This window comes from Pleurodeles waltl, chromosome 10 (assembly GCF_031143425.1).
Source record: "Pleurodeles waltl isolate 20211129_DDA chromosome 10, aPleWal1.hap1.20221129, whole genome shotgun sequence".
Taxonomy (NCBI): Eukaryota; Metazoa; Chordata; class Amphibia; order Caudata; family Salamandridae; genus Pleurodeles; species Pleurodeles waltl.
In genome coordinates, this window is record NC_090449.1 from 843230139 (window position 1) to 843246949 (window position 16811).

Here is a 16811-nt window from a genome sequence, read left to right on the forward strand (position 1 = left end):
GAGAGATCTCCTGGCCCAAATACAGCACCTCTAGCAAATCACAGATACTGAACTAGACACACATTCCTTGGTGCACACGCTCCACATCATGCGGGGGAAAAGCGGGGGGTGGCCAATGACTAATCACATGGTGTACCTGTGCAGTGGCTCACACCCCACAGGACCCACTGCAATCCACTCAACAGGAACAGGAGTTTGACATTGGTTGCACTCCAACGCAAAAGAGTGGATAAGGTCTTAGTATACACAACACAGATTTTCAATATATTCCGTACAACATACTACACAGGGAATTACCACATTTAGGGCAGTTTGGGACAGAGCACTATATCTTGTGTAGTTGTGCTGTCCCAAACTGCCCTAAATCTGGTAACAATGATTCTGACATGGCCCACATATTTTGGAATTGTCCAATAGTGATGACACTGTGGAGGGAAGTCACAGATGCATTGACAAATATCACACAGCGGGCAAATTGTGCACTACAGAAATTGGTGTCCTTGGACTATTCAAACGCAAGTAGTCAGGGAGCACTACAAACCCCTTTATAGACTTGGCTTTGCTGATAGTCTGGAGATCCATTTCGATGCATTGAAAGGTTGCTCTGCCACCAGGGCTGCTATACTGGCACATGGCTACTCTAAAATGGGCTAAGGCGGAATTGGTAGCCCTAAGACAGGAAGAAGCCCGGGGCTTGAGCAGAGTCCGCATTTGCTAACCCAATCTGCCTAGACCCTTCTAGGAACAATTGTTATCCTAATACTCACAATATGCATTTGTACCCAATGTGCATCTCTATGACTCTTTTAAATTCAATAAAAATTGGATTAAAAAAAACAAAGCCGATGCTGGCTTTGTCACCTACAAATAGATCTCTTGTTTTTATCAAGGTCACATTAGTTCTTTTTAGCAATTTGGAGTTTACAAAATAGAGCTATTTCACCTTGGCACTGGATGAGGAAAATCCCTTTCAGGATTTCACATAAAATTCAGGGCCATAGTCCTTGTGTGCTGGTGTTTTGTTGTTGCCTTATTACATGGGCCAAGTTCCTTTCTGAACATCTAGAACCTTCAGATCTTGAGCAATTTTGATGAGGACCTGCTATTTGCCAATTCCTAGCTAGATCCAGGAAATTCATTTTAGGCTTATGTTTAAAGAGCTGGGGGATCATGTTCTGGCTCACATGTTAGATTAATAGATGCAGGAAAACTCTTGCATTATGTCACGCATCCTGAATAGGGAGTCAAAAGTCCAAGGAATTTAGCAACTTCTGTTTTGAAGATAAACACACTGATCCTCCTATCATTACTAAGGCGGTGGAAATGTTTCTGTGCTCTGTGTTATATCTGCTTTCAGGAGAAATTATGAGGGCTGCAACATACACCAGAAGGGCAGGTAGAAGGCAGTAGACAGTAGATAATACAAGGCTGTAGAGACCCTAGCCATATGGAGGAGCTAGCAGTAACGCCAAGTCAAAAAATAATGTGACTGATAGTCCTACCGTTACCAACGTTATACTGCTATCTTTGCAAGTCTAATCTCCATTGCACACGGTTTATTACACAGCTTTCTTGTGGCATTATGGACCCATATTACCAATCATGTAGTCTGAGACTCTAGAGGGAGCAAAATGTTATGCATGGTGTCTCCTTTCCCTTATGTTCCTTTCTCCATTTCTCTGACAGGTGGTTGGGATACTTTCTAGGGTCCCTTTCTTTGTCATACTGATTGTGGAGTTACTTCAAAGCTGCAGTAATATTCTTGATCTTTTCCAAATCTTTTTTTACAGGTACGTGGGAGATGTGTGCTTTGGTATGGCACCGTACTAATATCAGTGATCTGATGCCCTCCCCAGGTTGGCTGCATTTATGTTTGAGGAAGCAGCTTTGTCATTCCTTTGGACGAGTATTAGTCATTCTTCAAGGGGGTGCACATGTACAACCGGATACTTCTATGCCACAGTTACTTAGGGCCTGATTTAGAACTCGGCAGACTGGTTACTCTGTCACAACAGTGATGGATATCCCATCTGCCGAAATCTAATCCGGATTTAGAACTTGGCGGACGGGTTACTCTGTCACAACTGTGACGGATATCCTACCCGCCGAAATCTAAATCCCAAAGGATATAATGAGATTTAGATTTCGGTGGACACAATAACCATCCACCTGACTGATTAATCCGCCCACCGAGTTCTTAATCAGGTCCTTAGTCTGGACGTATTTTAGTGCTCTTGCTTGTTCGCCTCTGACTTAATAACTGTCCAATTTAGTCAGCATGTCACTGGAAACTAGGTATTTTCTGAACTTGAATTTTACTATTGCTTCAGTTTTAGATTTCCCTTTAATGGACCTAGTTCCTGTGATGTTCCCAAGATGTTAGTAAATCGATATTGTCTTTCTTGGGGCTGATGTGACAAGCTGACTTTGTGTTTGTTCCACTGCTGTGGGTCCTATTTTGACGGTTCAGTAGAACTTCTACTATTCCAGTGAATGTAAATGAAAAGAACTGAAAATACTCCCTAAGCTCTTCTGCAGGTTTCAGATTTAATTTAAGAACATAGGGCTCTGTTAAAGTCCACAGAGCAGCAACATTTTCAAATATGATCATTCCTGCATAGTGATTTTGAGTTGGTTCACCCTACTTGGGACAGGGGAATCATGAAGGTTTTGATGTTTTACGATTATTCTTTAACATATTTTCTTTATGCTGTGCAGGTGAATCTGATTGGTCTGTCAGGTAACTTTGCTTCATTTTTAATCTTGTTCTTTTGGATATGTCTCTAAGGTCATTCAGCTTTAATAAGGGTTTTAGAACATGTCCCCAATTATTGATTCACAGTTCAGCAGGCCCATGGCTTCCTTTCATTTCTCAGCAGTTTGGTGCTGAAAGACGATTCCCTTGAGTGCCACACACATAAAATAAAAAAACTCAGTTATTAAGGCATGTGTTGTATTGTCAGGTTTCCTTACCACACATTGGATAGATAGGTGCACCCTTCATTGATGGTTCTCCATCCCAGTTTGAGCACATAGATTTCACATTGTGGCTCTTGGACACTGGAAACTCTATGCATACTGGGGTATTCCTATGTCCCAATAGGTATCAGTTCTGGCTTTCTTGTCCTTCAGCCAATAATATCCCCAACAAAAACTAAAAACTCTGCCCAATATCTGAAGACTTAGGACATAGCAAAGATGGAGAATGAATCTGAAGGGAATCAATGTCAGGAACTCGTGGATACTCATAAGGTGGACCCACAGGCTGCCAGTCACTTCCTATCCAATACTAGGGGGAGTGCGAGCAAGGAGACGACAGATGGCCAGAGATTGCCAAAATGAAGGATCAATGAGTGAAGTTTGCTGGGAGGAAACATAACACCCAAAGGCGGGACAGATGTACCCTATCCACCAACTAGAGCAAAGGAATTTCGAAAGGCAGGCCAAATAACCAACCAAAAGCGCTGAGCATGTTCAAAGCCTGTAGACTGAATACATGTCTCGAAGAAACAGCGCAAGTGCTGCCTAGTCGAGACCTAAAAATTAAGCAAATATTGTCAAACCCTTTATATTTCTTGTTATCTGCAAGTCTTTTGGGGTTTGAAGTGGGAAGACCCACTTCCCTGTGCTAGGTCCTGCTTTACATGCATGACGTTTCCTGCAGATCTAGTGGTGTGGCAGGGAAAAGCTCATGCCCCTGTTCTTCACAGCAGTAGCAAGGACTCAGTAGCGACCTCCTTTTAAAGTAGGACTCACTGGAGGAAGACAGCACCTTAGGTCTTGATTAGTGGCCCAACGTTTTCTGAATTTTCTGCCGTACAGGCAGTACACAGATGGGTACACAGGCACAGTAGTAGCAGCCTCTAGGAAGACTGTTCCACAGAGAAATATATTTGGCAGTTGCGTACTTCCAGGCTGATCAAGCTCCTACTTAGCGAAAATGTGAGTCCTCTTCTTTGGTGTCAGCAGCACAGCTGGCTACTAGATGATGCAGTGTTGCTACTACTTGCACAATCTGGGGGAAGTTCACACAGGAGCTCTTCAAAGAAATTGGGGGATTCATTCACAGCATGGGTCACTCATGGTTTGCTCTCTTGTGCCGTCAGCTTTCTCTTGCTGGTCCTCACTCCAGGAACGCGGAGGGCTTCTCCTCTTGGACAGTCTCTCCTTCTGCTGGGCATGGCACTCTCTTTCTCTCTCTTAACAGGCAAGCAGACTTCGACACGCAACGCAGACCATCACATACTCTAGCAGCAAGTGCTGATTTCAGGTGATGTCCCTTTATCTCTGGCACAGTAGCTTTCATGCAGAGAGTGGTGGTCAATGAAGCTTAAATGGGTGGCGCTGTGGTTGTTAGGGGAGGTCAGATGGGGTGGAAGGTCACCTCATGACATTTTTAAAAAAGGGTGAAATTATGCATTTTTCCAGCACAATTGTTAAAAAAAAAATGACCAAAGTGTTCAGGGCTGCTTTAAAGAAGTGACACTGCACAAAATCTGGGGTTAGATCCCAAAGACCACAGACAACGGAAGGCTGGGGCTGACTCCAGTTAAGCTGCTAGACCTACAACAAATAGAATGATGGGTAGTATATGCAGACTAGCGTATGTGCTGTGTGGTTCCCTGACCCCTGCGTAATCAAGGGTGTGTGCAAGTGCGAAAGACAGGCACTGGTAGAATTATAGCAGTGTATACACGGTCTCACATATTTTAAATTGAACAAAAATAGATGGTGATTGCTATTAACATCCACATAAATTAGGAGAGCGAACCACAGAGCAAAGGTTTTCCAGTCACCCCTGTAAGCGGATACCAGCCCAAATCACACAGTAGTCTTTCGGAGTACTCACTTTCATTGGTCATGAAGAACTAGAACAAAGTGGAGTGGTTTAGATCCCTCTTTTAGACACATTTCCACGCCGGCAGATGACAATACACTGTATAAGGCTTCAGAACTGGTTTAAGGTGGTTCTTTTTCAAATGTCGTTTTCTTGATGTTCTTGAAGGGCATAATGAAACCTCTGCAACTAGCTGTCATCCAACTTCTGAAGCAGTAATTAGGTACAGACAAAGAGAAAGGCTCTGCCTAGAAACTTCCTCACCATGCGCAACAGAAACTGAAGCCCCGCCCCTACCATCTACTAAAAGGCAGTGCTCAGGAAGAAATAATCGGCAGGCCTTTGTTGAGGAAGTTGGCTCTGTATGCACTATTTCAAAGTAAGGAATAGTATGCACAGAGTCCAAGGCTTCCCCTTAGAGGTAAGATAGTGGCAAAAAGAGATAATACTAATGCTCTATTTTGTGGTAGTGTGGTCGAGCAGTAGTCTTATCAAAGGAGCAGTGTTAAGCATTTGTTGTACACACACAGGCAATAAATGATGAACACACACACACAGAGACAATTCCAGGCCAATAGGTTTTTGTATAGAAAAATATCTTTTCTTAGTTTATTTTAAGAACCACAGGTTCAAGATTTACATGTAATACTTCAAATGAAAGGTATTGCAGGTAGGTACTTTAGGAACTTTGAATTAGCAAAATAGCACTTAGTGCAATTTTCAACAGTTCCTGGGGGGAGTAAGAGTTTGTTAGTTTTTGCAGGTAAGTAAACCACCTACAGGGTTCAAGTTTGGGTCCAAGGTAGCCCACCATTGGGGGTTCAGAGCAACCCCAAAGTTACCACACCAGCAGCTCAGGGCCGGTCAGGTGCAGAGGTCAAAGTGGTGCCCAAAACGCATAGGCTTCAATGGAGAAGGGGGTGCCCCGGTTCCAGTCTGCCAGCAGGCAAGTACCCGCGTCCTCGGAGGGCAGACCAGGGGGGTTTTGTAGGGCACCGGGGGGACACAAGTCCACACAGAAAGTACACCCTCAGCAGCGCGGGGGCGGCCAGGTGCAGTGTGCAAACACGCGTCGGGTTTTCAATAGGTTTCAATGGGAGACCAAGGGGTCTCTTCAGCGATGCAGGCAGGCAATGGGGGGGGGGGCTCCTCGGGGTAGCCACCTCCAGGGCAAGGGAGAGGGCCACCTGGGGGTCGCTCCTGCACTGGAGGTCAGATCCTTCAGGCCCTGGGGCTGCGGTGCAGAGTCTTTACCAGGCGTCGGATCTTAGAAGCAGGCAGTCGCGGGCAGGGGGAGCCTCGGGATTCCCTCTGCAGGCGTCGCTGTGGTGGCTCAGGGGGGTCAACTCTGGCTACTCACGGTCTTGCAATCGCCGGGGAGTCCTCCCTGAAGTGACTGTTCTTCACAAGTTGAGCCGGTGGCATCGGGTGCAGAGTGTCAAGTCTCACGCTTCCGGCGGGAAACGCAAGTTGTTTCAAAGTTGCTTCTTTGTTTCAAAGTTGCAGTCTTTGGTGAACAGGGCCGCTGTCCTCGGGGGTTCTTGGTCCTTCTAGATGCAGGGCAGTCCTCTGAGGATATAGAGGTCGCTGGTCCCTGGGGAGAGCGTCGCTGGAGCAGTGTCTTTAGAAGGGGGGAGACAGGCCGGTAGAGCTGGGGCCAAAGCAGTTGCTGTCTCCGTCTTCTCTGCAGGGTTTTTCAGCTTAGCAGTCCTCTTCTTCTTAGGTTGCAGGAATCTGAGTTCCTAGGTTCTGGGGAGCCCCTAAATACTGAATTTAGGGGTGTGTTTAGGTCTGGGGGGTTAGTAGCCAATGGCTACTAGCCCTGAGGGTGGCTACACCCTCTTTGTGCCTCCTCCCTGAGGGGAGGAGGGCACATTCCTATCCCTATTGGGGGAATCCTCCATCTGCAAGATGGAGGATTTCTAAAAGTCAGAGTCACCTCAGCTCAGGTTGCCTTAGGGGCTGTCCAGACTGGCCAGTGACTCCTCCTTGTTTTTCTCATTATATCCTCCGGCCTTGCCGCCAAAAGTGGGGCCGTGGTCGGAGGGGGTGGGCAACTCCACTAGCTGGGATGCCCTGGGGTGCTGTAACAAAGGGGGTGAGCCTTTGAGGCTCACCGCCAGGTGTTACAGTTCCTGCAGGGGGAGGTGTGAAGCACCTCCACCCAGTACAGGCTTTGTTACTAGCCACAGAGTGACAAAGGCACTCTCCCATGTGGCCAGCAACATGTCTGGTGTGTGGCAGGCTGCTAAAACTAGTCAGCCTACATGGATAGTCGGTTAAGGTTTCAGGGGGCACCTCTAAGGTGCCCTCTGGGGTGTATGTTACAATAAAATGTACACTGGCATCAGTGTGCATTTATTGTGCTGAGAAGTTTGATACCAAACTTCAGAGTTTTCAGTGTAGCCATTATGGTGCTGTGGAGTTCGCGCATGACAGACTCCCAGATCATATACTTTTATGGCTACCCTGCACTTACAATGTCTAAGGTTTTGCTTAGACACTCTAGGGGCACAGTGCTCATGCACTTGTGCCCTCACCTATGGTATAGTGCACCCTGCCTTAGGGCTGTAAGGCCTGTTAGAGGGGTGACTTATCTATACTTCATAGGCAGTGTGAGGTTGGCATGGCACCCTGAGTGGAGTGCCATGTCGACTTAGTCGTTTTGTTCTCACTAGCACACACAAGCTGGCAAGCAGTGTGTCTGTGCTGAGTGAGGGGTCTCCAGGGTGGCATAAGATACGCTGCAGCCCTTAGAGACCTTCCCTGGCATCAGGGCCCTTGGTACCAGGGGTACCAGTTACAAGGGACTTACCTGGATGCCAGGGTGTGCCAATTGTGGAAACAAAAGTACAGGTTAGGGAAAGAACACTGGTGCTGGGGCCTGGTTAGCAGGCCTCAGCACACTTTCAAATCAAAACTTAGCATCAGCAAAGGAAAAATGTCAGGGGGTAACCATGCCAAGGAGGCATTTCCTTACACTTTGCTAACAAGGTCATCATTTAATTTCTGTTTCTCTTCTCCTCACTTCAGTGTTTGGATTTTCAGTCTCCAGTCACGTGAATGCATGCAATATGCTTCCGCTGTCTGGGGAAGCTATATTCATCCAACAACTTTTGCCAGGTTAAAATAGGGGAATCAAAAATATACCCCACTGTTATCTGTACTCATACTCTCACAACACACAAGAATCCTACTACAATGCATGTGCTTCAGATTCACTACACATAAATGCACTCAACAGGTGCATGGAATATCAGTACAAAGTTCTGGGTTTCACATAAAGCAGAGCTTTGCCCAAGAGGAGCCAGTAGACTCACTCTACTTGACAAAGGGAAAATAGTCTGGACATGCTACTGATTCACATAACCCAGTACAGTGCCACCATATGAGGGCAGCACGCTAAGAACACCTCTCCGGTTCACAGAACAGGTTCTGGACCCTGCATTACCAGAGACATGAACTGGCCTCTGCACTCATGCAAACTCAGCTTGATGCCAGTGCAAAACAAAAACTCAGGGCACCAGACATGTAGTCTGGCATTCAGGCCAGGGGTACGTGCCCGTTTACCAAGCAGGCCATATTTCCATCCAACACACAACTTTATCTAAATTCCTTGTAAAGACTAAGGAGTGAATAGTTTACGTTTCTCCTGAGCATTATTAAGACTAACACTTCTCCAACGTGGGCTAAGTAACTTAGAAAAAGGGTTAAGCTGCCGAAGTAGCAGCTTCAAATAGGAAGAATTATTCTGCTCTTAAAGCGAAGAGACTGGTTATTAGGCATGAAATAAATCATACACTGTTTTCTTGGATTATTCAAGCTTTATTGTCAGAGTTTTTTATATTTAATTTTCTATAAAAACGTATCCTCTATCTGCAGACTTAAAACATATTTTGAAACACCTCATCAGCATTTGAGGATACTGAAGTCTGGACGTCACGGTCTGTATAAATAAAGACACTGATCACCACCAGATCAGTGTGGTCTGTCAACACTTCCTTTAAACGATTTTTACTACTGACTTATTTTAATACCCCATTACTCTATGTTCCTTATCCACTATCCATAGAATGCACATTTAGCTCTACAGATTGCTTCAAAGTATTTCTGTTGCAAAGCATGTACAGCCGGAAAGGCTCATCAATCTGATATCTATATTAAGTGGACACAATACTTCAGATGATGTCTCACCAATGATTAACAATGATGGTTTATACTTTCTGTTGATCAAATCTCAACGTGCACAATTCACGCGTCTTGGCATTGTTTCCACTATTGTCTAGAAATCTGTATGTCATTGGATAAGACATTTCTGTGATCCGACTGCTCTTGTTATGGGCTGCATTCTTCCCCTGTCTTACACTGTTTTTCTGGCCCAAATGCATGATTTCACACTTGGCTTTATTGCATTGTGGCTGCAGGACAACGAAACGGGATACATCGACATTCCTTACCACATTCTGTAAACTCATGAAATGTGATAAAAGCACCAGCCTCCCTGTTAGCCTAGCTCAGGTAAACTTGCCTGTTGTAAGAGCAACTTATGTTCAATGAAATCATCCTGAGCTACCAATATTATTAGAGTTTTAATACTGACCAAATCAGACAAGACACATTAGTGGCCACCATATGCAAGATTACCAGCAATGTAAGTGCATCAGGCATTGTTCTCAATAGTAACTTTTAAAAATGCATTGTCAATGTGGAATGCCTCTACATGGCGAAAACATTATAGCCATTGCAGCAATGCCCCTGGTACCAAGATAATTTCAGTAATAGATCGCCCCAAACATTACCTCACGAGTTTTGAATAAACACACATTTTTGTCACAACTACACACTTTTCAATTTTGATACACACATATTAAATCAACCAAGAAAAAGCTTCTAATTTAGTATGCTGAGGTGCACACAGTAGAGCTACTTACAAGTAACTGGAGAGCTACCAGTAGCTCAAGAGCTACTCCTTGGGGAAGCCTTGCCTAGCTCATCTCCTGTTTTCCCTGCCAGCTTACTTCCTCCCTGCTCTTTGAAAATAAAGACTGCCAAAGCACCCTTCTAGAGGAATCCTTATCCTAGGATATGCATTAACCATGTTAGTACTGCTGCTTTTCAGTAACGGTCAGGGGACTCTGCGGTTGGCCTTAACTCCAAGAAATCAAGTGCTATCAAGTAGTTGATGTCTAAATCAAAAGAAAATGTAACAAATAAAAAGTCAAAAGATAGATGTTTGTGGTTGAGAAACACAAATTAAAAGATTCAAGGCACTTGGAAAAACACTAGTGGTATGGTAACACAAAGTAAGTGAGCACCACAAGGAAGAAAACAAAAACCTCATAAATTATAAACAGTGTTTTGTAAAGACAGGCACAGTCATAATGAATGCAGACCTTGGGATCCAGAACGGCTCTTATACCTGCATCAAAAGAGAAACTCAAAGATGCCAGGGCACAAAGGATTATTTGAAGCCTTCAAGGCTATGATGAGTGCTGGCACTAGAAGTTATAAGATAAACACTATAGAAGTGGCATGTGGAAGACATGAATGTGCCCTTCAAAAAGGAAAATACATTATGGAAATCATTGTCCTTCATGAAGAAAAAAGGTACTAATGTTTTCAGTGCAGATTATGCCAGCCACCCCTTGGTAACATTTTGTACAATACCTTCAGAACAACATCCTTGCTCACCTACAAGTTCTCTGCGTCCCTTCCCGGCAGCATTCACAAGCAAATCAGTAAACCTCTTCCCATAGCAAATGATGCCTTAACCTAAATGGCAATAAAAACTACTGCAGCTTATTTACATTTGTCTTAACAACGTATGGAAATAATGCAAAATAAAACTGGCGAGCAGGTCCAAACACTTGAATTGCTTGTCGTCCGGAGAGATTGTGGCATTTTTCCATCAATAGCTCAGTATCAGGCTAGAGTACAATATACCTTCCAATAGTCTGTTTTTCATGAAACATTTTAATAGGCATGTTGTTTATAAGAACGTGCAACTTTAAAGGCACACAGAAATGACACAACGCAGGGATCATCTATAGGCTGTGACCCACCAAGAAACCTGTGCCAAAAAACTTGTCTCTCTTTAGGTTCCTGCGGGAGGCAAGTACTAACATCACTCGTGATCCTAAAAGACATTCACTGAACTAGCCAGAACACAGAACTCTCACTACCCAATGTGCTGCTGTACACCTGCCACAGTAAGACATTAGTATGTGAAAGGACCCGTTTTCTATACTTTTATTTCCCCTGTGTAAAGATAACTGAGTTTCATTGCATCACACAACTTACTTGTAAACATCAAGTTGAAGAAATGACTGGCAGCGGCAAGAACCACGCGGTGAGCAGGGATCTTTCTTTCTTGCACCATAAGAACCACATCACAAAGAGTTTTCTGTCACATGGAATACAGGATGAGAGTGTCAGAATCAGCGCAAGAACACTATTTCTTCCCGTTCTTGAAGTATTTAACAATACGAGCCAATACATGCAATATCTATAAAACTGTATTTTATTAACCACATGATAACTGGTAAACAGCCTCACATTTTTGGTTTGTTGTTCATAGTCTGCCAGCAAACTTAATTTTATACACAATCGCTGAGTGTAATGTTACAATTGACAATGTTGTTCCTGACATATGTTTTCGTGCTCTGTATTCACTTGTAATGATTCTTTATTTCAAATGCATCACCTCCCCAAAGGTGAGCACACGCCCTTCTTTTAGAGCTGCAGCTTTGATTTGAAAGACAACGTTGGCAAGAATGAGGTGGCCCTCTTCCTCCCCTTAGGACAGAAAGAGGGACATTTTGAAAGGGTTAATAAAAGCTCACAAATCTACTCTTGCTCCTCCCTGATCCTATCTGTATATACTGAATACTACGTCTTAAGCGACTTTCAGCCTTACTTAAAATGTATGTTTCAAAAACGTGTGCCAGTCTCAGATATCATGGTAGCTTTGTGGCCAAACAAAGTGTGTAAGAAACACAGGGAGTCACACCAGCGCTTTAGCAACATACTGATTTTAATATTAAACTGGGCATAAAATAGTCGGAGAAAAAATAAAAACAGTATTATTGTGCAAAGAACGTCTGTAACTGGACAACTACCCAAACGCCGAAATGTCTGTAATTGGACAACTACTCAAACACTGTTTTAGGAAGAGAGAAGAGACACATTCACAGGATACTGAGGAGCTTTATAAAACGACAACAGGTTTGTTCAGCCCGGGACTCTCCAATCGTGCGCCACTTCGGACACTGGTCTCTCGCGGGATCTGTCGGCTTCACGTCACATTTTCATCACAGTTTGCTTCCGTCTTTTGAACGTTCATCCTACCACCACTGTATGCATGTACAATAATAGGTTTGGGATGTGCCACCCCATTTTTCTGAGTAGTTATCCAGCGTTATTCTTTCTTTTATCTCTACCATCTACTGACTAGATATACTGTTTATTATTTTGGCAGAACTACCTAGGCTCTAAGAAACTCCTCGGTTTTACCTGTACAATTGCACGTATGGTTTCCAGAATTAAGCGCAGTACGTAGGCCCGATCCATAAAAGCATTTGTGGCGGTTAGCGCGTTTACGGTACAAAATAGACGTATTTGCCCATTCTAAGTATTCAAAAAACGATATGGAGGCTATTTACAACTGCGCAATAGTGTGTCATCACTGCATACAATAAAAAAAATTCTAGCATTCACGCTAAGAATTTTTCAATTCTATTAAGGAACAGAGGCGAGCATTATGCTTCTCTTTCCATGCATTATTTTTTACAGCAGCCAATGAAAATCATGGAAAGTAAAAACTACATGACCCAATATCAGTCATAACACGTGATAAACCTTAGAGCAGTGGTCTCCAAACTTCTTAATGCCACGCCCCCCCAGTTGAAAAAAAAAAAATCTATGGGCCCCCCCTCAGACTTTTTCACAAATATTTTATGAAGATGGCAATGTTTAAATATGTCCAGACCTTTTTTAAACATTGCAGTTAGGTACCATTACCTTTTAAAAATGCAATAACATGCTTTTGTTTAAAACAAAGGCCTGTTATCTGTAAAATGCTTCTTTTGGCCAGAGTTTGGCGCCCCCCCCGGGACCACTTGAGGCCCCCCTAGGGGGGCCCACCCCCCAGTTTGAAGACCTCTGCCTTAGAGGAAGAAGCCTATAAAGTGTTGCATCACACCAAGCCACTCCTCTTTCTTTGTCCAAAATTCGCAACAGAAAAGTCAACGTCTTAACATAAACTTGCAAACGAAAATCCTGAAAACAGATGAACTGGCATCCCACTTGACTGGAAGAAGAACGATATCGCGGAATCCGCACTACTTCTCATCATTTCCTAGAAAAAATGAAAAAATCCAGGCCATAAAAACTGAATAACATAAGAAATACTTATATCAACTATTCAAAAGGGTGGGATAGCACTGAAGTACAGTAACTTGTACATAATATCAACAAAATAACATGAAACTCCACCATCATATATATACAGTGCGGCGGGATAATCCTCGCCTCCGTGTCCTTAATAGAATTGAAAAATTCTTAGCGCGAATGCTAGAATTTTTTTTATTCTATGGCAGGACCGGAGGCTCAGATTATGCTTGTTTAAAGCTGATTCACAACCACAGAGGCTATATCAACAATAGGTTTATAATAAAAAGTTTTAAAAGTCGAAGGCGAAGCCCAATCCGCTGCCTTTAAAATGTCATCTAAACGAGAACCCAAAGCCAAAGACTTTGATGCCATAGCTCCTCTGGCAGAATGCGCACCAAACTTAGAAATATCAATGCCTGCTTCACTCAGCAACCAACGCATCCATCTAGCGAGAGTGGCTGAGGAAACAGGATGATAAGGCTTAACTAAAGAAATTAGTAATTGACCCCCCATATCCGAACGAAACTCTTCTGTACTCACCTCGTAAGCTTTAAGACACTGCACCACACAAAGCTTGGGGTTGTCTACAAAGCAGGGATAAGAAACGGACTTCAGGTTGCATTTAGTTCTACGCGAAATGGAAAAAGAGACACCCTCAGGAGAAAAAACTCTCCCAGCCAAATCTAGTGCTCTAACATCTGATACTCTCTTACAAGATATCAAACACAACAACACGGTGAGTTTAGCTGATAACTGTTTCCTAGACAAATATCTATTAGCAGGCCAGGATTCTAGAAAACGAAGGACAATATTAACATCCCAAAGGGACGAATAACAGGGCGAGGAGGATTAGCTAACCTGATACCCCTCATTAATTTACACACAATTGGAGACTCGCCGATGGGTTTACTCTCCACTGGTAAATGTCCTGCTGAAATAGCGGACCTGTAATTATTAATAGACCGGTGTGCCAGACCTGACGCTGCTAAGGAGGAAAGGAAATTCAGGACCAGACAGCAACCTGCTGAAGAAGGATCTGCACTCCTAGAACTACACCAAGTACTCCATCGCTTCCACGCCGAAGCGTATCTCTTGTGAGTACTGGAGGACCAGGAACCCGCAATGAATTGGGAAGATTCTTGCGAAAGCCCTGGGGTGTCCCATCTTTCCCTGAAAGACGCCATGCCATCAGAGATAGCTGGCCTGACCGGATCAATGGATGGAACAAGCCCTGAGGGTCCTGGAGGAGATTCTCCCTGAAGGGAAGAAGGATCGGATGATCGCAACTCAGTTCCATTGCTACCGGAAACCATGCTTGAGATCTTCAAAGGGGTGTCACCAGGACTAACTCCGCTTGCTGACGTCTGATCTAGGCCAAAACCCTGGGTATCATTAAGAAGGGAGGGAATGCATAACTCAGTTCCTGAGACCAGTCCTGAAGAAAAGCATCCGTCCTTGATGCCTCCGGATCTGGTCTCCAACTGAAAAAACTTTTCAGCTGTCGATTGAGGCGAGATGCAAACAGGTCGATCGAAAAGGGGCCCCACTTCGCAGAGAGAGTTCGGAAAACTCTGGGATGTAACCTCCAATCGCTGAGGTCTCTCAGGTGACGCGAGTTCCAATCGGCCACCAAGTTGCTGGCCCCAGGGAGGTACTCCGCCACCACTGAAATCCTGTGCTGAAGGCAAAAGTGCCAGAATTCCTTGGCTATCTCCGCCAGAATGCGGGAACGATTTCCCCCCCCAACTTGTTGACATATCTCACTGCCGAGATATTGTCCATGCGAAGGAGAATACAACAATTCGCTCTGATGGGAGAAAGACTCTTGATTGCAAAAGAGCCTGCTAGGAGTTCCAAGCAATTTATGTGGAGACTCAACTCCGCGTTGGACCATCTGCCTCCCGTGGACACTGATCCGCACCGGGCTCCCCAGCCCCGACGGCTGGCGTCGGACTCTATCACTACATCCGGGAGAGAGCTGAATATGGCTCCGCCGTTCCAGGCTTCCATATGATCGAGCTACCAATGCATCTCTGCACGGGCCTCCTCTGACAGGGGAATCTGATCTGCATAACGGAGGCCCTTCTGAAGATTAGAAATCTTCAGTCGTTGAAGGGCTCGGTAATGCAAGGAAACAGTCTGTTTGGATAATAGACACTTCAATTCTCTCTTGATTGAACGGATCTTCCCGGAAGGAAGAATCAGAAGAGACTGTAACAAGTCTATCTGGAAACCCAGAAAGTCTATCCGATGAGAGGGGACCAGAACAGATTTTTGGGCATTGATTATAAAGCCCAGACTCTGAAGAAGAGACACTGACCATTCAAGATGATCTAACAGAAGGTCCCGATCCTGGGCCATGATTAGGATGTCGTCTATGTAAACAATTAACCTGACCCCTTGGGAACAAAGGAATTCCATCACTGGACGCATAACCTTTGTGAAACACCAAGGGGCGGAGGACAGACCAAAGGGGAGAACCTTGTACTCGTAATATTCGGTCTCCCAGCAGAACTGAAGGAACACCTCCTTTGTGGAGGAAAAACAGGAATGGTCAAGTAAGCGCCCTTTAGATCTAAGCGGACCAACCAGTCTCATTCCTGGAGAACATCTCTCAGTAAATGGATACCTTCCATTTTGAAATGACGATATAGCAAAAAAACGTTGAAGTCCCATAAGTTTAGAACTAGGCGCGAGCCGCCACCCTTCTTGTCCACAAGAAACACTGGGCTGACAAAACCTGAAGGGTGATGGGGAACCTTGATAACGGCACCCTTCTTGAGTAGAGCTGAAATATCTGCGGAAATAAGACTGTGCTCTTGAAGGGAAAAATATCCCTGCCTGGGAAGGCATATCTGATAAGGGGACTCGTAAAATTCTAGCTTGAACCCTTGAACGGTCTCGAAGACCCAAGCATCTGAAGAAATTAGATGCCAATTCTCCAAAAACTTCCGAGTTCTGCCCCCCAATATTACTTTTGAACTCAAGACCAAGCTCACCTGTGGCTCCCGACTCCTGGGAGAAAGATTGTTGTCCTTTGGATCTCCCCCTGCGGAATCTGCCTCGACCATACCTAGGTCTTGACGGGTAGAAGGTAGACGAGGAGGAGTCGTAACCCTGATAGCCTCCTCTTCCTTGTTGGTAGGATCCACGATGGGGGCCTTGTTGATTGAAGCGGCCGAAGGCACGCCCTCTGTAGCGTCCGGCCCCTCGAAAAAGTGGACGTAGCACTCTCCGGATGGATCCTTGTGCCTTGTCCAGACTGGCATAAGTGGAAACGAACTTAGAAAGTTCCTTCATGAAGGGAGACCCAAAAAGCAAACTCTGGGCCACGGGGCCTGATTCCGATGCAGCGAGGTCCGCCAGCTTGGGATCAAGCTTCATCAAAACCGATCTGCGCCGTTCAGATGAGATGGCGCAATTAGCATTGCCCAAGAAACATAGAGCTCTCTGAGCCCAGCCTACCAGAATATCTGGGTTAATTGGATCACCCGATTCCTTGGCTTGAAAGGCCAATTCTAGGATCTTAGTTAGAGGTCCCTGAAATGTCTAACAGTTTATCCTGGCATCCACGCCAGGCACG

The 16811-nt window shown here is 44.7% G+C and overlaps 1 protein-coding gene across 1 annotated transcript in view; it reads right to left on the reverse strand.

Annotated features, from left to right (window-relative positions):
- KLHL7 (kelch like family member 7) overlaps positions 1–16811 on the reverse strand; it is a 247515-nt gene that overhangs the window by 196457 nt on the left and 34247 nt on the right. Inside the window, exon 2 of the mRNA XM_069211533.1 lies at positions 11138–11240. Within this exon, the coding sequence (XP_069067634.1) occupies positions 11138–11240 (103 nt within the window). The remainder of the gene's footprint in view (positions 1–11137; positions 11241–16811) is intronic.